This window comes from Ixodes scapularis, unplaced genomic scaffold (genome assembly GCF_016920785.2).
Source record: "Ixodes scapularis isolate PalLabHiFi unplaced genomic scaffold, ASM1692078v2 PGA_scaffold44__24_contigs__length_19508400, whole genome shotgun sequence".
NCBI classification, from domain to species: Eukaryota; Metazoa; Arthropoda; class Arachnida; order Ixodida; family Ixodidae; genus Ixodes; species Ixodes scapularis.
Genome location: NW_024609873.1, coordinates 11,641,317 through 11,665,266, shown reverse-complemented (window position 1 = coordinate 11,665,266; position 23,950 = coordinate 11,641,317). Strand labels below are relative to the sequence as shown.

At 48.5% G+C, this 23,950-nt stretch overlaps 1 protein-coding gene and 1 pseudogene across 1 annotated transcript in view; both read left to right on the top strand.

Moving 5' to 3' along the window:
- Nucleotides 1-13,375, top strand: part of LOC8028953 — a 117,799-nt gene extending 104,424 nt beyond the window's left edge. The window contains exon 3 of the mRNA XM_029988089.2: nucleotides 13,040-13,375. Coding sequence (XP_029843949.2) covers nucleotides 13,040-13,375 — 336 coding nt within the window. The remainder of the gene's footprint in view (nucleotides 1-13,039) is intronic.
- A 7,346-nt stretch (nucleotides 13,376-20,721) lies between these two features.
- Nucleotides 20,722-22,268, top strand: LOC115327147 (annotated as a pseudogene).
- The last annotated feature ends 1,682 nt before the right edge of the window (nucleotides 22,269-23,950 follow it).

Below are 23,950 nucleotides of genomic sequence, written 5' to 3'. Positions count from 1 at the left end.
TTTCGACGAGTGTTCGTCAACACTGCCTCGGAAAACAAGGGGAAGAGATTGACCTCACCTCTTAACCTAGAATTGAGGTCAGTGATCAAACTATAATACGGGAAGGGTCCACAAGGGTCGCGCGGGCATATTCCACTTAGCACGCCAGCCGGTCGTAGGCAGACGGTCTTGCGACGAAGCAACGCAGCGCCGAGTCGGAATGCCTGCTAGGCCTATATTCTGAGCACCTCGCTTCGTCGGAGTCGGTGGATCCAGCGTTCTTGTTCTTCGTGGTCTGTTTTAAGTACTGTTTTCTTGCTGCTTGAAGTCGGCACGCGCGGGAAGAACACGTACAAAAATAAACGTTCAGTCAGTCAGAGTTTTGAGAGGAAGGAAAACAAAGAAAATAAACATTCGTCGGCGGCCGCCGCCACCCAAGTAACTGTCGGCCCTGCCCTACTGCGCACGCGCAGTAGTTGCTTTGTTTACCACACGATAGATGGCGCTTGGCTCTCAGCATTATCAAATTTGGCAGTTTTCGCCACACATCTCTAATTATGCTACAAAATGTGGATCTGAATATTATTTAACAAAACTTTTAGGAAACATTCGCCGGCTATTTATTGTTTACGATCGCGGAGCTGGTGAGGTAGGCTCTTACCCAATAGGCGACCTGGATTTGGCTGACGTGCTCTATTTCCGCGGATGCATCGTAGTGAACAGGCGAAGGAAGGAAGGCGCAAAAGAGTCCAGTTTTCTTTTAAAAGTTCTATAGCAAATAATTTTTTTGGCTCCCTATTTTTGTGTTTTTGTGTTTCTTTTCACACCTTTTACGACGTGCGGTGGATGAAACTCGATTTTAAAATCATTTCATGGTCCCTTTAAGCCCCGTCTCAGCAAGCCTTCGTCGGATCGTCATTTCGCTGACGTCAAAATCGAGGGCCGCCTTGATGTTTCGTGCCTACTGGAACGGGTACATGGAAATTGCCGTGACGATATGGTGGTCCTCTTCGGCTGTTATTGCGCGTGGTCGACGCGGGTGGGGTGCATCTTGAATCCCTCTCTCGTCGTCCCTATATACTTTTACTATTCTGTTCACTGTTTTCAGCGGTCTTCCAGCCATGCTGGAGATAGCCCTTTCAGAGTAGCCTCGGAGGGACAGCTCAACTGTGTTGACCCGTTCGTCGTCAGGAACTCTAGCTCAGTTTTCACTCAACTGGATCTCTTCCGGCCTCACTGTAGTTGAAGGCTAAGCTTTGCAGATATTTTGCCTTGAATCTATTTGCTTGTTATCTCTGTATCTCGACCCACTGAAGGAAGCCAGCTACTTATCACGTATCAAATGTGGTCAGTGCGTTATCGCACAGGAAACTCCCATTTCATGTTCAGTCGTTTGTCTCAGTTGTGACGGAAATATACGAGTCGCATAGTGTCGGTTATTCGCGTGAGCGGCCGCCAGTGCGCGCATAACAGACGACAGGCGGGGGTTAACAGTCAAAGCGAAAACAGCAACAGGATTTTTACACTCACGCGTAAAACTTCACAACGGCGCCGCAGGGCGGCGCCAAAGGGAGCGGCGACACGCGGAGGCGCGTTCACGCTCATATTGTTCCCGATAGTACTTTCTTGTTATTATAACAGATATAATGTAACTTCAAAAGTAATTCGCCACTTCGTTATGGTAGTTAGTAATTTACTCAATTACTTTTCATTTGAGCAACTTCTATTGTACTTAAACTACTTTTGATGCCAATACTGAGTAACTTAATTTAATTACTTTTTTGAGTCACTTGTACATGTCTGGTCTCCACCCATATCTAGGGCTAGCAGTCCAAAACCAGATACCAAAGTTTCAGAACTTACTCAAAAGTTAAAAAAGATTTTTGAAACTTCTCGATACAAAAATGCGGCCTGTTCCCGGGAGCTCATGCCATTCACCCGCGTGTATTTGAGTGCTGAGTCCGTCACCATTTTTCATTGAACTGTGAAAGAATCACTTATAACTGGCGAATAGGACAATGGCTATAGTCTGGAAGATTGGAACCTTGTTCGGACTGACCGCTACACCTACAATCGGAAGGAGACTGAATACTTGGCAATGCGCAGTTTATTTTTCAGGCGAAAAAAAACAACATCAATATACTTTTTTTTTTAGAAACCCTTGTGCACAAGCCAGCCGTAAGATAGCGGAACCCAGAAGCCGCGTTTGCCGACGTCAATAGGTTGCTTTTAAGCGCGTACTGAAAGCGAGCTTCAATTTGAAACTGCAAAGCACATGAACAAAAAAGCTCGAGGTACACCAAAGAAATCCTTATGAGTTGTGAATGTGCAGGCATGAATGCCAAACTTGGACGTGTTTTCGTGAAGTTGCCGCGCCTCGCTGGACATCGGCCGTGCCGCCGCTCTGTCGGCGGCACGGAATCGGCTGCAGCAATTGGCTGCAGGAGTCGGTTGGCACGTTCGGGAGGCGGCACGGCCGCCCGAGTGCGCCAGGCGATTCCGGCGCGTTGGCGGCGCGGGCACGCAGCGCCATGGGGTGACGCTGATTGAACCTGACGCGAAGCGGCCTCCTTCGGCTTCCTTTATTTACCGTTTTGCGTGGCTTTCTGCGCAGCTTCATAGCTGGGATGCGTCAGATCACGGCTTCCTGAATTTATCGGCCGTTTGGCGTGGCTGATGACGCCGGCTCTCTCCATGGGACAGTTAGTGCTTTCGCATTAAAAATATGGCCCACCCGTCCATCGAATGAAGCGTCGGAACAAAATGATACGGAGTCATGTCTACGGTACCTAAAATGGGCGTGTTCGACTGGTAGGTTTAACGTTCTATCCCACCCATACATCAAAAGTGCTCCGGAGGTGCCAACAAATGATGGATCTAGTGTGTGATGCTGTCGGATTGCGGAATCCCGGATGTTGGTGCTAGAAGACTTGGCAGAAAGTACGGGCCAAGGCAAGGGTCGCTGTCGCAGCAGTTCCTTAAGAAGCTTCATTCGATTGTCAAGCTGGAGAGATTTTGCTCTTTAATTATAGCCTTTCGAGGCTGGAGAGCAACCTGGAGCAGAACAGGCGTCTTCCACATCCACCATCGCTGCTGCGACACTCCCAGGAGTGCGGCCGGCGACAACATGACTCGTCTATAATCTCATCACGCGGAAATCGAAGGAGCTCTTTTTAGGACGTTAACACGCCAGTCGTAGACGCGTTCCAGGCTCCATATTCATAACCTCCGGGTTTGCGCAGCTACATTTAAGAGCTCGAGGTGTCCTGCGACATGTCTGACGTGTCGTCGGTATTACCAACGAGATGGCCGTTTTTGGAGGCGACAAGTGGGAGCATGCTATTGGCATGCGCTAAGCGACGCACCGTACGCTTCAATGACGAGGCTTACACATGAGGTACTTCCGCCGGTCAATATGGATCGAGAAGTGTCCTATAATTATGAAATGAGTTGTGTGAAAGCTACGCTGTCACGCGGTCCCGCGACCAAGCAGCCAATATACACAGAATGCTCTTCCTTTAAAGGGATGCTTCAACGAAATTTGAAATATACCAGTCGTGTTAGAAAATAGGTTGAATATGATCCACAATATCCGTAAATGACAATCGCACGTTTGTATTTTAAGCCTGGTGGATGTATTTTTCGTTATAAACGGCCCACTCTGGCAAGCACTCGGAGAACAGCCAGCGGAGACCACGTGACATCCAATGCAATCGTGACGTGGTTCGTCTCGGGACGAGCAAAGCTACGACGAGCCTGACGTCGAGCTATGGGCAGGTAGCCAAGGGGCGGGGGGGGGGGGGGGGGGGGGGGGGCATGCGGCCCGGGCTCCCCGCCACCCAAAAATCTTCCATTTTGCTGAGACCTCCTCTCCCCCCTCCCCTTCATACAGCATTTTGTCTTCAACGCCCCCCCCCCCCCGAAACAAAATCCCGGCTACGTGCCTGCGTCGAGTGGATGACCTAGTCGTTCCAGCCACAGAAGCGGCTGCTTTTGTACGAATTTTGAGTGACGGGTTAATATTCTATAATATTGTAGCGGGACACTAGCGACTTCTGGGTCACACAAAAGGGATTCTCGGGAAGAGGGGAGTTCCTCCTTCCCCTCTTCTCTTGTAGTGGCCGGAGGCGAGATGAACGTCGTCCCCACCTGCCAAGGTTCCTAGACGGGTAATACAAACGTAGCGTTAGCCACAACCGCCAGGTGCTCTTTGCTAATCGTTTAACTTGGTTTAAAAGTCTTTTTTGTGTCTTTGTTAACAGGATATTTGTGTGTCTGATGTGATGCTGCTCCTTCGAACATATATAAACCAAAAAATAAGCGCCGAAATTTCGTCGTAGCATCCCTTTAATGAGTTTGGACAGTAGGAAAGACAAGCGGAACATCACTCAATAAAAATTGTATTCTCAGAGAAAAAAAAAACAGAAGTGTGTCCCGAATATCACCGAGATCGGAAGGCCACTAGACCATGACAGTGACGACTTCTCCAATTGGTTTACTTTATGAAGTGGCAATTATTGATCATCGCCGCCATTTCACTGACTCTAGCACTCCCTGTTGCAGAAAGTTGATCCATATACCATCTTCTAATAGCTTTGATCTCCCTTGGTTTCCCAGATTACTTGCAGGACGGCCAAGATATACCTCGTGGTTGTGACTAACCACGCGTCCTGCAGCCCACTTTCCTCCGTTAGATATTTATTTATTACAAACAAGCCACGCCGAAGCGAGACCGCTTGTTCAAGGCCGAAAATAAACGTCTATTTTATTTCATTTCATATATGACAATACCATCACCGCACTCCGCGACTCCTAAAAGTGTCAGAAAGGAACATACTAAAGTAAACGAACGAAGTTGGTTTTAACATTAAGTGTTTTATCAGCCGATTTTCATAGATTTCTATAATAATTCGCTGTATAAAGCGGCTGTAACAACTGGCTCTAACGACCGGCTGTAACGACACCAAAAAGCGTTACGCTCATAGTGAGCCATATAAAAATACTTGTGTCTTCCGCTTAAATTTAAACTCACCACCTTGTATTTGACACTCAATTTTTTTTCTGACTAGCCATATGAAGGCTCTTTGTTTGTATGGTAAAGAACTTTCAGCAAAAACACACGTTATGTATAAAACTTAATTTTAATTTTTATTCTATATTCAACCTTTCAACGTTCAGTATATTTGGTTCTTCTGAAAACATTGTCTACTCGCTATTTCGCTTCTTGAAAATGCGACTAGTTCTAATCTTTCACGTCGTCTAACCGAAAACTCTCTCCTTTGGAAAAGGGTCTTTTAGCAAACTCATCCGCTCAAACTCTGAATGAAAGTTAGCACTGGCTCTTTGGAGTTCTTTAATATTTCTTAAGTTTATCACATCAAACCTCACACTAGGGAAAAGTCGTTTTTCACAAAATCTTCGCTCTGTTTACAAGGTGCCAGAAATGGAGCGTTATCGCCCTGGATTTATGACTTGCATCCTAGGTTGTCCATCGTCATTTCCCTCTTCCGAAGTTGCTAATGCCTGCTCAAAAGTCCGCTTAATCTCTTAGCAGTCAGTGCCCATTTTATTTTCAATGTTGTTTGTGGCATGCTGTGCTGCTTACTGATTATCTTTCTCACAAGACGTTTGTTGGTTTACCTCCAAGCAACTCTCATTGATTTGGGAGCATGGGGTGTTTTCCTCCGCTGTTTTTCCTTCCGCCCCTTCTGTTTCTGTGGTAAGTGTACCACGCAACAATTATACCTTCGTTGCCGGCATGACAGCCCTTGTCACGTCTTCTGTCTCAGCGGCGTCTATGATATATGTCCATTCGGCTCTTCGTCCACACTGAATGTCCCTGCGACTCTGGCGTACGTCTTCACAGATTCGTCACTACTATGTCCAAATCGAAAACAACTCTGACATTCCGAAACTCGACACTCCCGTCTTAAGTTCCCTCTACGTTTACAGCTCGTAAACAGAGCGGCGCACGAACTGGGGTGACAGTCAGCGCTGCTCCGCCCAATATTTCTATGTGGTGTGGTACATTTTCGATGTGTACACCTGCCTTCAGTTCCATTCGGGCTAATATGGTCGTCGACTCTACACATTAGAACCCTTCAGCACGCCATGTTTCCTTTTCTCGTTCAGTCACCTTCCGGTAGGGCTTCGGGACCTTACGTACGTCATCGTCGGGTACGTGAAAGTGTACCCAGAGCAGTCTCAGGCTCACTTTCGTGCTGTTAGGGTCCATCACCAGAAACTTCAGGGTATTTACTTTGCGTACCTTATATAGCTTCTATAGCCCGCTGTGTTTTCACAGCAGACCGAAGGGTCAGTGTCTATATACGTGATTCATCTGGTAGAAATCCAACGCGGTGATTTTCTTCAAGACATCGCACCTTCCAAGCTCCTGACTGTAGTCTTCGATCTTGTAGGGTCGTGGTTGTCGGTCACAGTATAAACACAGGGAGTTTAGCGCAGCAGTTTCAGTGATTAGCGGTAGCACGCTAACTTTGTATTCACCATTTGAAGCAGACGAAAATGAACCGAGACCTTTGAAGGCCATTGAAAACGCTAATCGTGACCTCATTCTTTTTCGAACGTCCGACTTTATCGGCTTCTTCAGCTCACCAAGCTATGCCACAGCGTTAACTAAATATACAGGCTCGGTGGTGCGGACTGAAGTCACTGAATCCTGGGAAAGTAGCGCTATAGCCTCCCGTAAGGTTGCCATATTGTCTCGCGGAACAAGCAGTTTTCCTTTGTCCTCTCCGTTCTTGGTGATCCGATCTAAAATCCCGGTGAAAGGTTGCTTCATACCGACGTTACTTGAATACAGGGATTTTGATATCCACACTCCGACAAAAAAAAACGCACATCTTCGCACCGGCACCACATGAAGCGTCGGTGCTTGAGGTATTTAGAAATAAATGTCCTGTCTTAAACAACGCAAGAAAACCAATACCATGTTAAGGTTTTAAAGGAGTAAGGAAACGAAATTGTTTTAATCTTATTTGTTTGTTTGGATATGGTCTATTTGTGGCGGCAGCTCAGAAACACTAGTCACAGAGGGCACACTGTCGCTCTTGATGGTGTGGTATGCACTTTGAAACGTGCATTCCACACCACCAAGATCGCCGTTCTTTGCTGACGTTTGGCAGGAGCTCGATCTGAGGATGCAAGTTCCTCTGCCAGGCCAACAATGCCACCCCGTATACATAACTTTCAGGTGTCGCCACCGCTGGGTACTGACGCTTCTTTCTAGTTACCGGTTCCGTCGAGCTGCTCTGTAAAACTAACACGGCGAACCGAACGCTTGTGGCCCATAAAATACCGGCACTGCCGTGAATGGTGTTATGGGAAAGCAATGTACAGGCCTTAAGGTGTACAGTCCCCACATATTACTACCAGGTGAGATTGTCACTCGTTGACGCCCCCAAGTCGCAACTCTCGCAACTACAGTACGCTTTGCTGATCAATAGCCATTGACGTCACGAGCGCGATTGGCACTTCCCTTCTAGCTGGCCAATTTTTATTCGTTTCCGTGCCCCTTAAGAGATCTGCGAAGATAGGCATGTTTAATAAGTGGATTGCATGCACACTGCCAAAGACGCCTATATTGGCGAGGAATGCTTTTAGTACGATGATGCCCCATAGAAATGTTGGCTCAACTGGTCCATAACAACCTTTTCGAAACTTCGAACTTTTGAATGAACCGAAATGGCGATTGCCAACGCAACTGAGACCGATCAGCCAATCACCTTGCGAGCTTTGGTCGTCTTCGCGTTTTTATTATATGTTTGTGTCCGGCCACCAGGCAGGGAAGGCAATGGCGCTGTACTTTCCCAGAAACCAGTAACAATTAGCGGGCAGTTGTTTGGGTGGCGCCTTTTTGTGGATCCCTCTCGGGACATCATTACCTTGCGAGCAACAAGTTTGATGCTGTTTGTAATGAGCATGGTGGAAACTTGAAATCATAGAGCTCCGGAACCAAGACTGCCAACGCCGTCCAAGCTGAAGTTCCTGTGTTCTTCTTATTTCCGTCAATGAGAAGTTGTTTTCTGAACCATAGTCAGCATTCGACCAATCGTGGAAGGCTGACTAAAGTCACTGGACCCTGGGAAAGTAACGCCAAGCTCCCCGTGTGGTCGCCATCTTGGTCCATGAAATGAGCAATTTCTCCTTGACCCCTCCATTCTTGGTGAGCCGATCTAGATTCGCTGGTGACGGGTAGCTTTATGGAGTCGTTTTTTGTATGCCGAGATTTTGCTAACCACACACCGGCGAAACAAGCTTACACTTTCGTAACACCACCAGATGTTGTGTCGGTGCTTGTAGGCACTGAAAAATAAGTTTACTGTCTTGAAATACGCAAGAAGAACAATATAATTGTAAGAGATCCATAGACATCTGCATGATTAATAAGTTAATCGCACACAAAGTGCCAAAGACTCTTATATTGGCGGGGAACGCTTCCAGAACGATGACGCTCCATGGTGATCTTGGCGCGGCTGGTTTAGAACGACCCCCTGGAAGCTTCGAAGATTTAAATGGACCAAGATGGCGATTTCCATGGCGACCCAGACCACGCCTTGCGAGGTTCAGGTCGTCTGTATGTTAGTATCCGTTCGTGTCCGGCTAGCAGGTAGGGAAGGCAATGGCGCTACTTTCCCAGGATCCAGTGACTTTAAGGCTGACCACAGAGACGCGTTTGATCATGAATGTCGCCAAACCATGCAAATAGCGAGCCCATTTGCGCGGCGCGTGAATGAGCTCGCGCGCTTCGCGGCCTTTTGTAGGGTGCCTACTTGTCTGTCTGTCCGAGGGTGAAGACATTCATTATTGCCCCGAATCTGTCAGCGCGTGACACTCTCGCGCACTCGGTGCGTGACTTGGGCGGTAATATGGCGTCTATGCCCTAGCCAAAGCTACGAGCTCGAACTGAGTGACACTAGAGCCACTCTATATGGCAGCGTAGCTGCCAGAGTAGCGACACGACGCAAAATTATCTAGATACACGACGTCAGAAGCGCCTATAGTGATCTCCATTTTGGGCCTGGGAGGTTTCTATGGTAACCGTACTGCTAGCGACGCCGGGCGGCAACCTTTATCTAGTTGATATCTCCATTCGTTCATTGAAAAGTGGTAAAAGACCTAAAGGACGCTTTGCATGGCGGTACGGCACGGGCCTCCGGAACAGCGGTGCCTGTTTCTTCTGTAAAATGAGACGATTTGCAGCGTGCACGGACAAGGAGAGTGGTTTTCTGCGCCGCCGGGATGGCGTCGGCTTCGTGGGACGAACGTACCGTCCTTGTACTTTCGGACTTCGCTCCTATCAATCAAAATCCAATTACGCCGGCCACGACAGGACCATTGCCTTGGGACATGACTGCTGCTCGACTGCCCCATAGTAAGAGAATGTATGTTTAGCACCATAATTCTTCAAGATCCAATCATTCATTCAAGATGAGATTATTTCACCGACTGGCGGGGAGCGACGTCAACGACGGTATCAACCTCGTTTTGTGCGATGAACAGTCGACGGGGTTAAATCAAGAAGGACAGCACGGTGGTCTACAGAAGATTGTTAACGCCATCAAAAGAGACGGGCGCCGGATATGAGGTGTTCTTGCCGACAGGCCAAGTGGTCGTCCGGAAGTTTACCGGCATGAAAAGTGTCAATATTTTCATCTGGTGTAGCACGCATACCCGTGTTAAAGGGGCCATGACATGATTCTTTAACTTCTTCTTTCTTAGCTTTAATCCTCAACCACGGTGTCCTCAACTCAAAAGAGAACAGTGGAATCACGCGGTCGTGACATGCTAGGGCACCGGTGCGATGACCCCAAGGTTCCACCGTGCTTTTTAAGCACACCATAGAACTTATCATTCACAAGTGCACTCATGTGCACTCTTTGGCCACGAACGCGAATTCAAATATTCATCGACGAATTGATTGTTGACGAGCGCATACGTCCGACTGACGCAGTTTTTGTTACAAATCTGTGAGCTAGGGTCGGCTGACGTCATTTTGGCTTTTGTAGGCATTGCAAAGAGAATATTTAGAACCATACACACATGATGATAGCATCATAGCACACGGACATTAATGAGTACAAAAGGGGTCCAGCTACAGAAAATAAATATTACACCCATAAAAAATAATTGTCTGTAACTTGTTAATTACAAAGACAAACACACCTCTGAGCATATAAATTTAATAGTGTGCGCTGATGCATTCTTATAGAGCAGGTCATTTCATATACGTCATTTGAGCAAACGCCAGCTTGTCACTTGAAAAAAAAAAAAAAAAAAACACAGCTATCAAATGCAAGCTATTGCAACGAAAGGACGTTTATCAAATTCTTCAGAACTGTCAATTCGTAAAATTGTCGATTAGTACAAAAGGTTAAAGGTCGCAGGCGCTTCCTCGCTTAAGGTTGCTGTGATTATTCGGTGACCCAGGGCTGAAACAACTTCCCCTAGGCCCTACACACGACTTATACCTTTCGTTTCGATTCTCAGAAATTCCAACATTCAAAGGGAGCTAGAAAATGCGAAAATGTTATCCTAAAAGCTATATCGTAAGATCATTAATTAGTAGAAAACGTAAAGATCGCATGAGCTCACTCGCTAAAAGTTTATGATTACGGGGTTACCTGGGGCTGAAACAACTTCCCCAAGGTCCAACATGCGACGCATGCAATTCGCATTGATTCTCAGACATTCCAACGTTCAAACAAGGCTAGGCGTATGCGAAAATGTCATGCAAAATGTCTTATCGATCCTCGAACACATCCAGGAATACGAGCACCGCTACGGCGATATGACTGATATTGTCGCACAGGTGCTAATATCCAGAGCGATCTTGCACAGAAAAGGTATAAAGTCACATTCTTTTAGATCTTCACGTTATACCTGCGTCAGAGAGCACGAAGAAGTCCGAAATCGTCGGCAAGCAGCGGTACATTACGACTACCGCGCACCGAACAAACTCGTATCCACCAGCTCTGGGCGCTGCCATCTTACCGGTGACATCACGGCTCTTGCGAGGTCACGTGACGAGTAGTCACTCGGTTGCTAAGGAAACCGAGCCAGCTCAGATCGTTGCTATGGTACCGCGTGTGACCAATCACGGTGAGAGGCGGCACAGGGAAAAGCGTGGCGCTACTCTGGCAGCTACGCTGCCATATCGAGTGGCTCTAAGTGACACCAGGCTGCGCGCGCTTCAAAATGCATAAAAAACGATTGGCCGGAAAAATGGCTGAGATGTCGCTACTCAAGCAAAAGCGCGCGTGCGTATTAAGGCACTCTAGCCTTTCCAGTCATGTAGCGCCATCTCACGGTCTGTGTCAGAAATTAGAGAAAATCTTCGGTAAGGAGTGCTGTCAAGGCGCCGTTCTGCTTACCAGTGTTAGAAAGCATAATGCACACAGTTGAAAACGAGCGTGTTGGTTAATAGGTACAAAACTTGAAAGTTTTGTACCTATTATTTGTACCTATTTGTACCACCGACTCAGAGAACATAACTTGGAAGCATCAAAGGCTTCAACTGAGTCGTATCACCCCATTGTCGTTCACAGCCGCACATGCGATGACTGTACACCTCATTTTTCTAATACTAGTATACTGGGCGGGCACAATAACAGATTTGGGAGAGAAATCATCGAGTCATTTGCCATGGGGACTGTTAACAACAACATTTCTGCACCTTCATTATCATTGACAAAGACAGAGGTCGAATTCTTAACACCAGAGATGACTAGAATATTGACACCTCGTCGTGACGCTACAGCTTTTTAAACTTTTATATTTATAGTACAATTCCCCTTTTTGGACTGCATACAAGAATAATTCCGCATTATCACTGGCAATGACCAAGGTTAATTCTAAGTAACCGAAAATAACTGGATTACTGATGCGCTTTTTAAACTTTTCTTTTAGTGTATTCCCTTTCCTTTATAACTAGTATTTCCTTTCCCTCTTTTAGAACGTTGAGACCCTTGGGGGGCGGTTTTATCGTTGTGCCATTCTATGTTGTTGCTAAATGAAAGATGTCCTGTTCCTGTCCTCGTCCTCTCTGTTTTATACTTTCAAGTTTTGTACATAATGCACAATCTATCGTTAATCGTTTCTTCGGTTGTTAGTTAACCATTTATTGTGTCCTCTCGACGCATATCTGTGGGGAGAGAAAGGCGGGGGAAGGAAGTAGGGCAGAGCACAGTAAGGCAGAAGTCGATCATTGCAAAGGTCTATGCGCCCTTCTAGTGCTTATCACCCAGGCGACGAATAACACTAAGCTGTGGGCACATGTCGTGACTGCGCCTGATGTTCTGCAGAAGAGAGCTTTTGCGCATGATTGAAGCGCGTTCCACAGCTTAGTAGAGAAAAACGGCAGTGCGCAGAAGGCGACTGCTGGAACGATCTAAACGTTCCAACGTGTCTTCTTTTAGAGCGTAGCTTTTAGGCGCCCGTTTCTGTGTTTCGCGGCGACGGCGTCGGCGTAACCGCACTGAATTCAGCGGGAAAGTTGACATCACCTGACCTTAATACCAATTCAATTCCCCGCTAAATTGAGAGAGGAAATTTAGTTTCTTTACATTTAGCGCACAAGTTCAGTTTTTGCGCATGATTTTGCGGACAAATTCAGTGTCGCCGCTAGATTAAGTGAAAAAATTGACTTGACGTGACCTCACCACTTATCATTTGCCGCTAAATTTATAGGGTAATTGAACTGGTGATGAGGTCACGTGACGTCAAGTTTCCCGCTAAATGTAGCGGAGAAACTGAATTTGTTTTTAGGTGACGTGGCAACAAGTCATGTGATTTCAGTTCCCCCTCTAAATTTAGAGGGTAAACTGAATTGGGGGAGGAAGAAAGAGGAAGGGTGTAAGAGGAGGAGGAGGGAAACAGTAGGGAAGAATTAGGGGAGGGGGAGAAGGTACAGAGGAAGAGGAGGAGGGCATACCCTCCCTTCCGTACCCTCTCCTCCTCTTCCCTCAAGAGTTGCACTCTAATTTCGCAATACAGAGATTTGTGAACGCCTTTCATTTCTCCTTTCTCTCTGCTTTTTCAGGTGAACGCCACCTGGAAAGACGGAGACCTGTTCCTCAAGGACCCGATGTACAACAAGAGCATTGGCCAGCAGATCTGCGAGAGCCACAGTCAGACCATCGCCAGTGTCTACGTGGGGCTCTTCGTGTCCTGCTTCAGCCAGCTCCAGTACACGGGGCTCAAGAGCAAGATGAGGCTGTGCTGCTACAGCAAGCAGCAGGTCGCCTGTCCGGAGAACCCCGCCGCAGCCGTGGTCGTCTCGGACGCGACTCGGAGAACGACATCGACTTCGAAGCCGAGCGCTCCGCCGCCGCCCCATTTACGTAAATTCTCGGGCATTAGAAAAAAACATAATTGAGTATAGAAACGCGGGTTAAAACAATGACTCGTTGGATATATCAAAGAGACTTGATGTGCATCCTAAGTGACGCGGGTCCCGGTTCGGACTTGTCTATTGCCTGATAGGTTGCAATGTGAGGCTGATTTAACGCTGTCTTGAGCGAGAAACAATGATACTTTGAGAACAAACAGAAAAAAGGGGAAAGGGGATGGGTGTAACGCAAAGGAACATTACAGCGGTGTTTCACTTTAAGTTGCAATAAAGGTATTTATATAGTTCAGATTCTCTATAATATGTATGAAGCCCAGGTAAATATATTGTGGGATATGCAGTGTTAGTGCGATGTATACCTAAATAGACTACTTCCCTAAATCCGCAACCGTTCACGTTGCAGTGCGTATGTATTTTGCTTTCCACCCAATCGCACAATGCATAACGTGGTATTACGCCGCAATGAGGCGCAATGAGTTTTGGGATAAGTGTATTGGTGTGGCCTCAGATATGCACGATATTTGAGAAGTTTTGAAGCGATAAATCACGACATTACTTGCAATTGCGGCACAAGCTCTTCACTTAAAATGGACATTTTTTTTCACTAAACAGCGTACGTGGACTTTGGAAATCGTTTAGCTCAATGAACTGCTATGTTTAAGTCCCATTCATTTTGCGTGATAAGTAAAAAAAAAGTAGAGGATAGACGCAAACACGTATTGACAAAACCAATCGAAGTGTGAAAAGGGCTACCTTTTCAATTCAAGCTGAAAGTACTTTTGCAGATTTTTTTTTTTTTTTTTCATTTCGTTTTTCTACATTATATGTTACGTAGCGCGCTGCCTCAATGCAGCCGTTCCGGGGTCGTTATATAACCATACAAATACGTTCCAACAAACACAACAAAAAAAAAAAAAACGCTTTTTTTTGTAGCTTTATATTGTTTGTGTTTGTTATTTCTACCCTTCCCTTTCAATGATTTCTCTTCGACGTGACTTCTTGAAGCTGTATATAAAAACGCTCAACACATCTTTTCACTGATTTTCACTGCTCCTCAAAAAGAAACGGAAGCCTCCGACGTACAGATGTTGCAGACCCAATGAAAGCTAAAAGTTTGTTAATGCCACAAACCGACTCGGATGTTAAAGCGACAGAGGGTCTTTTCATCGCGGCCTTCGCCACGCTTGTTTTATTTTTTTAAACCATTCAATCTGCTTCATTGAAAAAGGGAAGTCTTGTTTACCCAGTCAAAATGTCGGACCATCCCGGTCAGACAATCCACGCCGACGGACCGTTCTACGTCACCGTCGTGGATTGCTCGGGCGCTTTAGACATGAGCTTAACGTGACTTGAGTGTGCTATTCGCAACGAGTGAGGCGAGAAAAACACGTTCCTAAATAGAGCGTTTGATGTGTATTTAGCGCGTTCTTTCAGCAATGACTATTTTATGCCCTAGCCCCACCAGGGTGAGAAACAGAAACAACCGACACCGACCAACCTCAAATACGTGCAGCGTGCACGCGAAGGTACCTCTAGTAGGCTTGCAGTCTCTCGGTGCTAATAATGGCTGTGTTCCAAATCTTACCCAAATGGATCCGAGTTACTCCGATAGATGGTATCATGTGACAACACAGATTGAAAAACGCTGGAGGGGGGCAGGTTTTACAACGCCAACATACAAAACATTTACCCTGGAGTAAGTTCGAGTAAATTTTGGAACACGGCCAAAGCAAGCACGAGCGATTGCAAGCCTGCACCACAATACTGAAACTGACTCAGTTTCAGCCGCTCCCTATTCCATGTCATGGTCGGAAGTGGCGCAAGGGGCGATCGTAAGAACTAACGGCGCTGCAGCGGAGTGTTGCGCCTTCCGTCCCGCGCGTTGCCTGCTTTTCAAGAAGCATCCAGCTTCTCCAAAACATGACAGAAAATGTCCCCGAGCATGGGGCTGTTGTCAATTGCTAGCTTTTGTTAGCAATTGCTTCCAACAAGAAACAAGTGCCTCTTTACCGTTGATAATGTGACAGTAGTGCTTGAGGACATCTTCGTCTTCAAAGTGCGCGTCACCAACTTTACACTTTGCAGTAGGTTTCCTGCTTTTCTGTACAGAGCTTGTCCCCACCTTCAGAAGTCGGTAGGGCCTCTCGGCGCAAACGAAGCAGAACAAGAGGAGTGAGGCGAGCGTCTATCGCATACTCAGTAAAAGGCTCGTGAAACCGCTAGTGTCGCTGCAGTCAATACTCGACTGCAGCGACACTAGTTTTTGTGTCTGCTGCAGAACCCACGTTTCCAGGGGAGCTCTGAAATTGACCTACATTACGTTCATTCCAAAGGTGGAAGAAACATTGAGGTGAAGACTCTCTGTCGGACGCGGCGGCCACATTATGTACGGCGCACCGAGCGCTCTTCACTCGTAGGGGGATAGATGGCGCCCAAGTGTGCGATCCCTCCCAAACCGACCACTCATGTTGTTTCTCCCCAGCGGTGGTCCCGCATTCCCTCGCTCACCGCTACGTGTTGTACCTCACCACCGCCACGCCGCCACCAAGTCGCCAGAATAAGTAAATCTGTGATCTCTTCCTTCTCCTTCCTCTTCTTCTTCCTCGTCTCCGGATTAAGGCTCACCTTCGTGCACGATGGTGGCACGTGTGATCAACACAGCACTAAAGCAAAACACGAGGTCAGCCACTGGCCGCACTCCACCACCACACTACCACGCCGCGAAAAAGGCGAGCACGCTACATCGCCGACACCGTGGCCGCCGAGGAGGGACGCCATACCGCAGCGCCCTCTGCGGCGGCGCGGAACTATCTACTCCTGATTTAAGACTAGCTCCGAACACGATCTGTTCGCTCGCTCCCCGCGGGAAGAGCGGCCAGAGTCGTCACCTAAATGTGTTTCTTCCACTGTGGTTCACCCTTAAAGGTGCGGTGCAACGTTATTCAATAAAATGTCTTACTTTACAAGAGTTTTCTGGCACTAGTGGGACGCAAGTGTACTCGCACCCAATGCCATGCACCAAGGAACCTCTTTGTTGCGTTGTAATTTCAAGGATAAAAGCGGGTGTTTTGTTTTAGTTTATCCCTCGCAATACTTGATGACGTAGCGTGGAAGTCGAGCATCCCCCAGTGACGGTATTTGAATGCGGCTCATAGATTGAAACCGAGCATTGCGTGAGTAGAGCGATTGGGGCTCTTGATATTCAATAGCTCGACATGCAATTGGGTACTGGTCCGTGTCCAAACGCGGCAATGATTACGATAATAGCTGAACCCTACCAATGGCTGGAACTCAGCGCGCAGAGCGTGTCCTGTCCTTTGCCAACATCTAGGCGTTGCTCTGATTTACATTGGCGGCGTACAATCGGCTCCAGACAACATCACCTAGATAAGCCGAAGGCCTCCGCATCTTGATCACTGTCAGATCGATCGAGGCCTGAGATTGGGCACCAGTGCTGCGTCAATGTTAGGCCGGTCTTCAATCAGCGCATCGAGATCGGACTCGGGCCCAACAGCCGCATTAGCGAAATCCGACTGTGATGACGTTTCACAGAGGGAGAGGAGACCTTGAGGAGGCTTTGATTATTCTAGGTTAGGTTGCTCCAGATCGCGTGGCCGCTTGTTCTGTCTGCGAGTGTAGGGGGTAGTGAAGGTTCGTTTTCTTCTTAGGATTGCGTCAGGGACCCGATGACGGGGAACGCCGATGGTGTCCGGATGTTGATGGTCTAAAAAAATAACTGAAAGGACTCCATCAGTGAAAGAGAAATAAAAAGAAACGTCTATTTACAGTACAGATTGAAAGGTGGCCCGACCGGCGTTCCCCACGGCCCTCGCGCGTCTCCCTTCTTCTTGTTCCCTTTCCATGTATCGCTCGAGCCACAGTCGCGTCGCTCACTTTAAAGTCATCCTGAGCGAAAAGAAAGACGAAACCGAAACTACAGCCACTGTACCGAAACCCTGCGTGTGTCGCGCCTCTGGATTTGTGGCTGTCATTTACGTTGACCTTCACACCTCCCCAACAAGTATAATTTTGGGGCCTCAATGTCACAAAATTATCACACACAAAAACAAAACGTCCGCCCGTCATACACTGGTCGCTCTGGTAAGGCGAATTTGAATGTGCCCGCCAAGGCTCAAAACACTCGTTACTACAAAACGTGCCCTAAGACTTGCATCATATGAACTAAAACGTGATAAAAAAAATTAACAAATGCGTATGCGGAACATATGCTCTTTCTAGGCCAGGCTACTTTCCTGACACACGCAACTGCCCGTTCAGTCAGACGAACCACAAAAAAAAATCTCACCAACTTAAAGTATACAATTCATTTATAAAGACACAGCAAAACTTCGGTTCGCACATGCGACGAACCAAAAACCATTGCTTGACAAAGCCGTCGCTCCTCTATGCGGTCAGTGTGAACTATGTGGACCTCGCGCTCCACAAGCTGGTCCATCTTGAAGGCTCTCAGCTGCGGTACTCGGCCCTCCACCGGGAGCTGTGTGGCCTTGGCCTGCTTCTCTTTTGGGCTGGGCCAATCCTCCTTCTTGACAGGTTCACCCTCGGCCACTTTGTCGGGGTCTCCAGCCTGGGTCGTGGGTGCCTCTTCGCCAGTCGCCGCCCCCGCCACCGCTAGGTAGCCATCGCTTGCACACCCAGCACTTGCCTGTCGACCGTCGGGCTTGCGGTCCACGGCCGAGGCGGACACCACCGAGAACATGCCCCGCAGGTTGTGACGCACTTTCTCCTTGATCCCGAACGCCTCGCCCCCGGCCGCGGAGACAGCCTTGTTCACCATGAAGCAGCTGCCCGGTTGCAGGTCCACGTGGGGCACCGCCGCCTCCTGCGGGTACTTGGCCTCGAGGTTGAAGGGCTTGTTCCGGTAGATGGTGAGCAGCTTGCTGAAGGGCAGCTGGTGCCAGCGGGGAAACACCTCTGCCCGGTTGTCCTATCCCTTGCCCGGGTTGTGGCACAGCTCGATGGAGTAAAGCTGGGCGTCCACCACCGCAAAGTCTCGCATCTTGAAGATGGGTGACAGCAAGACACACTGCAGGGCGCAGCCCCGGTCCATCAACTCGTCCTAGTGCGGTGTCGTCGAGGGCTCCCGTTGGAACACCTTGCAAACCAGCTGCTTGACCGCCGGCACCCAGGTACCGACTAGCTCCACCGACTCCACGTCTGTCGGTCGCAGCCCGGCCACCATCAGCGCCCACGCCATGGTACGCTCGGCACGCGCTAGCAGCTCGGTGGACATGGTCTCGAATGACTCCCGCTTGAGCTTGCCCGTAACGTCCCAGTCGTTCTTGGAGCACTCGATGTTGAGCGTCAAGTCGTGAGGGTTGGCACTCATCTGCTCCGGAATCGATAATCGCCTGCACCATCATCGCGCCACATTTCACCTCCACTATCCGCAAATCAGCGCGCGTACCATTCCGATTGACATTTATGTCCTGGGATATACTCTGCTGGGATGGTGTTAAATTTGTTGAGATGTAACCCACCACGGTGTTATTCTTCAAGTATCGGTTCCGCGCTTGTTTACTAGGACAGTCACGGGAAAAATGTCCCAAACCTTTGCAATTAAAACATTTGACCCTGGATTGGTTTGACATTGACCCCGGCCCTACCTTATCATGCTTTTTTCCGACAGGACTGGACCCTCTTTTCTTTTCAGACTCACGGTTTTTCGCATATGCAGAATTGTTGCGTTGTTTGCATCGTTCTCCCTCTTCAAAACGGTCAGCCAGCGCATCCACCACTGCTGGTTCGAGCCATTTTCCAGTCTCATTCAGCGTTACATAGGTCTGCATGTCGACGGGCAAGGAATCCCTAAAGCGGTCAGATACCATTAATGCTAGCAAGTCCTCAATAGAGTCGATCGAGCGACTTCGAGCATAATACTCGAAACAGCTCTCGACTCGTTTCGCCAACTGAGTCCAGGATTCTTTCTCCATTTTAGTGGCCTTGAGAAAAAGCCTCCTGTACTCAGCCGGCGAGAGTTTGAGTTCTAAGAGAACTCGCTCCTTAACCGCACCGTAATCACTCGCTTCACCGACAGGCAGCCTATTCACCAGCGCCCGCATGCGCTCCGTAAAATAAGGTCGCTCGAGCGAGCCCCTCAGGCGCTCAGGAACCTCATATGTCGCAAAGACATTTTCGACACCGTCGAACCAGCTTGGTACGAGCAGTTCGGACGACGGCATTTGCGTCAACACCCCTTTCATGAGCCTTGAAAAGCTAAGCACCTCTTCCCTCAGGTTGAGTTCTGAGCCGCCTCCACTGGTTCTGGGTCTGTTTTCCGCACAAACTCGCTCTAGTTCAAGCTCTAGACGCACTAGCCGTTCTTTTTCTCTTACGAGCTCAATCTCTTTTTCAATAAGTGAGCTACTCGATCGGCCATCCCGGACCCCTTCCTCGTGCGTCCCCACGGTCGCCGCTGGTCTACTGTGAGGTGACGGTTCACCTCGCTCGTCGACATCGTTATCATTAGCTCCATCCCGATCCAACGAAGTAACCGGCCTAAGCCGTTCCCCACTGCGTAGCTCCATGGCGGGCACCAGTCACAATAATCACCTTACCCTTGAAGGTTGACAAGTCCCAATGGCAAGCACCCGCAGTCTGTCGATCGGAACAGTCCGGCCCGATAACGGTGTCCGAGTCGTGTAGACGCTTCGCAGGGCTGTGGGTCTGCAGCACTTCTCGAAGCCGCGTCGACGCGAAGTCTCGGCGATCCAAGTCTTCTTCGTTAAACACGGCTGCTGAGGCCCAGGAACTTGCCGCCTCTCTTCTTGTTGAATGGAGTCGCTGTCCGCTGAATCTGCTGAGTCGTTCCAACCGGTGGGGCCCGCTGACGCAATCCTGTCGACTCCGCCAGTGAAGGTTCGTTTTCTTCTTAGGATTGCGTCAGGGACCCGATGACTGGGAACGCCGATGGTGTACGGATGTTGATGGTCTAAAAAAATAACTGAAAGGACTCCATCAGTGAGAGAGAAATAAAAAGAAACGTCTATTTACAGTACCGATTGAAAGGTGGCCCGACCGGCGTTCCTCACGGCCCTCGCGCGTCTCCCTTCTTCTTGTTCCCTTTCCATGTATCGCTCGAGCCAGAGTCGCGTCGCTCACTTTAAAGTCATCCTGAGCGAGAAGAAAGACGAAACCGAAACTACAGCCACTGTACCGAAACCCTGCGCGTGTCGCGCCTCTGGATTTGTGGCTGTCATTTACGTTGACCTTAACAAGGGTGAACGCTGTTCGTTTTTATTTCATTTTTTCTGCGACGTTTATTGCATAGGGAGCAAAACGAACACGTGTTTCATTGGTCATAAAAGTCAGGGATTCATTCTAAGCGCTATTTGTGCAAAGTGCAAAGATAGATGCACCGACGGAGTTTGCGCGGCAAGGCGCCCGGGGAGGTGCCAAAGTTCAAACCCCACGGCGGACCCGGCATAGCAACACGTGAAACACGTTGCGTGCAGTGTGCAGCGGTGTTTCCGTTTGGTTACGCTTGTGCTCGTAGCCGCGTGTGTGGTGTTTGTGCATCGTGCTGCAACTGCATGAACCACGCCACGCTCTTTCGTGCCACAGTGTAAAAGCGGGTACGATTCTGTGCAATCTGCGGGAGAGAAAGACATTTCTTTTCAGGCCACCCAGCGACGCTGAACGCCTTGAACTCTGGAAGCGCGCAGTACCAAGGCTGGACAAGAAGCTTTCGAGCTCGTCTTATGTTTGCGATCTTCACTTTCACGATGATTATACCTTGAAGGTCTTTGAGCACAACATTTGTGGTGAAGTGGTAGCGATACCGTGCGACAAATGGGCACTGAAAAAACGACGCCGGGCCTCGCCTTTTCCCGAATTGTCCAAAGTATCTTTTTAAACCGACACGGAAACTCAAAGCACCTACCCGCAGACTGTCCCCGGCGTAGGCGTAGACTACGGGGGAACATAGGGACTCGTGCCCCCCCCCCCCCCCCCCCCCCTGGGCCATGATCCTTAGCGAGACGCAGTTTACGTGCCATGCAACGAACTTCTAGTGGTGGCATGCAAACAAAATAACGCACACAGCGACGGGCAGATGGCAATATACATACGCTGTAAAATGTACCCCATAAGATAAGCTACTGTAATTGCCGTTGTAAATAAAAATCGTGCAGAATGGCCCCCCCCCCCCTCCTAAAGAACTTCTCAATTTGCCCCCCCCCCCCCCCCCCCCCCCCCCCCGCCGGGAAAATGGAAAGTCTACGCCGCTGGTCCCCGGCATAAAGCAAGCGCCGAAAAGAACAAGGTGAGCGGTCGATTGAAGCAGTTCAAGGCGAGCCGAACGCTGCACCTGTTAGTGTGGAGGACACATTGAAGACCACTGGAGAGGCTCATCGATAAAACAGAGCTAGCTTGAGCAATGAGATTCCGGCTAGGCTACTGGAAATTACATTTCAATATGTTAGTCTTAACTAAATGAGTGAGGAGCCCAGCTACTTCAGAGGTTCACCAGACGACAGTGTTGCATATTACCTATCTGGGTATGTGGTACACAAAGTGAGCAAGCGCACACAGTGCCAGTTGTGCCTGCATGACATTAGTTCAGCTGCTCCTGTCGTTGGTTCTCACGCATACTTGATTATATATCGGAGCTTCAAGGAAGGCAGCCTGAGGCACCCCAGCATTAAGAGGCTACACTTCGTCAGAGTTGTATATGAGTCAGTTTCACTTTCTTTGATGAGAAAGGTCTCTGTGGGGACTTGTTTTGGAAGGTCCTAGACGAGCTGGGTGAGTGCAGTTTAACGCAGCTGGGTTGTGTTCAGCACAAGATCACGTTCACGTGCCAATGTTGTATTTTTTCATTGGCACGCCGATGCATTTTTACGCGAGTGACGCCAACCGTCTCCTTCAAATCCTTGAGAAAGTCGCCATCGCCAGCTAAAAAGTTCGTCTATTATGAAACCGTGTTCAACAATTGCGTTTTGTGTGCGTCTTTGTGCCTCGCACTAAGTGCTTTTCGTGCCACCGAGAGAACAAAGTTTCTTTGCTTATTTTTCGTGTTCAGTAACGAGTGTACGCAAAGAGCGGCGGTGATACTTTCCGGGCAGCTTCGCCACTGCTCCTTTCTCCTGTTCATTCCGCTCATTTATAGCCTCTCCCCAATATGTGAAGAGGTCCCCAATGACTGTAAAAATCAGAGGCCCATTGCATGACACAATTTCAAGGCAAAGAATGCCATAATTTTAGACAAACCCCCGAGTTTCGGGAAAAGACAAAGGACAACACAACACACAGAGTTGAGACTCTGTGTGTTGTGTTGTCCGTCGTCGTTTCCCCAGTCTGGGGGGCTTGTCTAAAATTATGTTAAACCTTCACCAGCTCGTTTGCGCCGAAACGTTTTCGTAAATAATTCTATTTGCTGCACAAACCACCAGCGCGTCGCGCGATGAAGCGCAGGGCACCGGGCTAACGGTCTCCGCTGCGCCATCTGGCGAGCGAAAAAGAAAATGGGCCACGCTTCGACGGCCGCCGCGGGGGGAGTTTGACAGCTGAAGGGTTCTAGCAACGTTGGCACCAACGTTACTAGAGCACTCAGTTGGGAAACTCGCCGTCGAAACCTGGGCCGCTGGCGTCCACCGAGACCGAGCTGAGTGCGACAACAGCGCCACTCTTTATCATTTGTCTGTACTGTGGTCACTTTAAGCTTTTAGAAGGCATGTTTTTGCGTAAAAACAAGCGGAAAAGATTTTTTTTTTATGAAATTTATTGGAGTTTAGTACAAAATAATGGGCGCATGATGTTTTTATAATCTTTAGTTTGCAAGGTTTTGCGGAACGATTAATATTGTTTTTATACAACCATGCCTCAGCGGTCCTTTCAGGTAGCACGTCCCGACCTAGGTGCATTTTAACTTCGGCAGTAATTCGCGGCGCGTCCGCTGTGGAAATAGGGATGGCACACCTCTATCCGCTTCCGCTCTATCTGTTTCGGCGCTAAAATGGCTGATTAAAGCCAAAATAGAAGTAACGTGCAGTCCTCGAGTGGCCGCTGCGGGAGAGATGGCAGCGTTGTGTTCGCCATTGGCTCGCTTCTGGTGGACAGATTGAGGCCACGTTTTCAAAGCGGTCTCTATTAAAAGACGGTTCAAGTACAGGCGAGCTGGTGGATATTTACCATGTTGGAAATGAACCCGAGACTGGCGTAGAAACAGAAACATAAAAGTTCCTGTTTCTACCCCATTCTCGGGTTAAGTTCCAACATGGCAGTCTCTATGGCAGTTTCCCAACGGAGTGGTTCTAGTAACGTTGGTTGGCACTTAACGTGCTCGTTGCCATTTTTTCTGGTCGATGGCAATGCGGCTTCGCTCTTGCCTCATGGTTGTATTTATTTTAGGGGTCTTGATAGTTCCTTACACACGACAAATAAAGTTATGGGTATAATTACCGCTCTAAACAGTTAAAATATAGATAAAAAGCGTGCCCTCGATCTGAGCACGTGACATTGCAGTGGGTTTCGTTTTGGCTTCAACCCTTCAACTGCAAAAGAAGGTGCGCCGCTTCTTATGCACCCTCCTCAGAATTTACGGCGCTCCGTGGTGGCCGCCATATTAAAACTTTATACCAG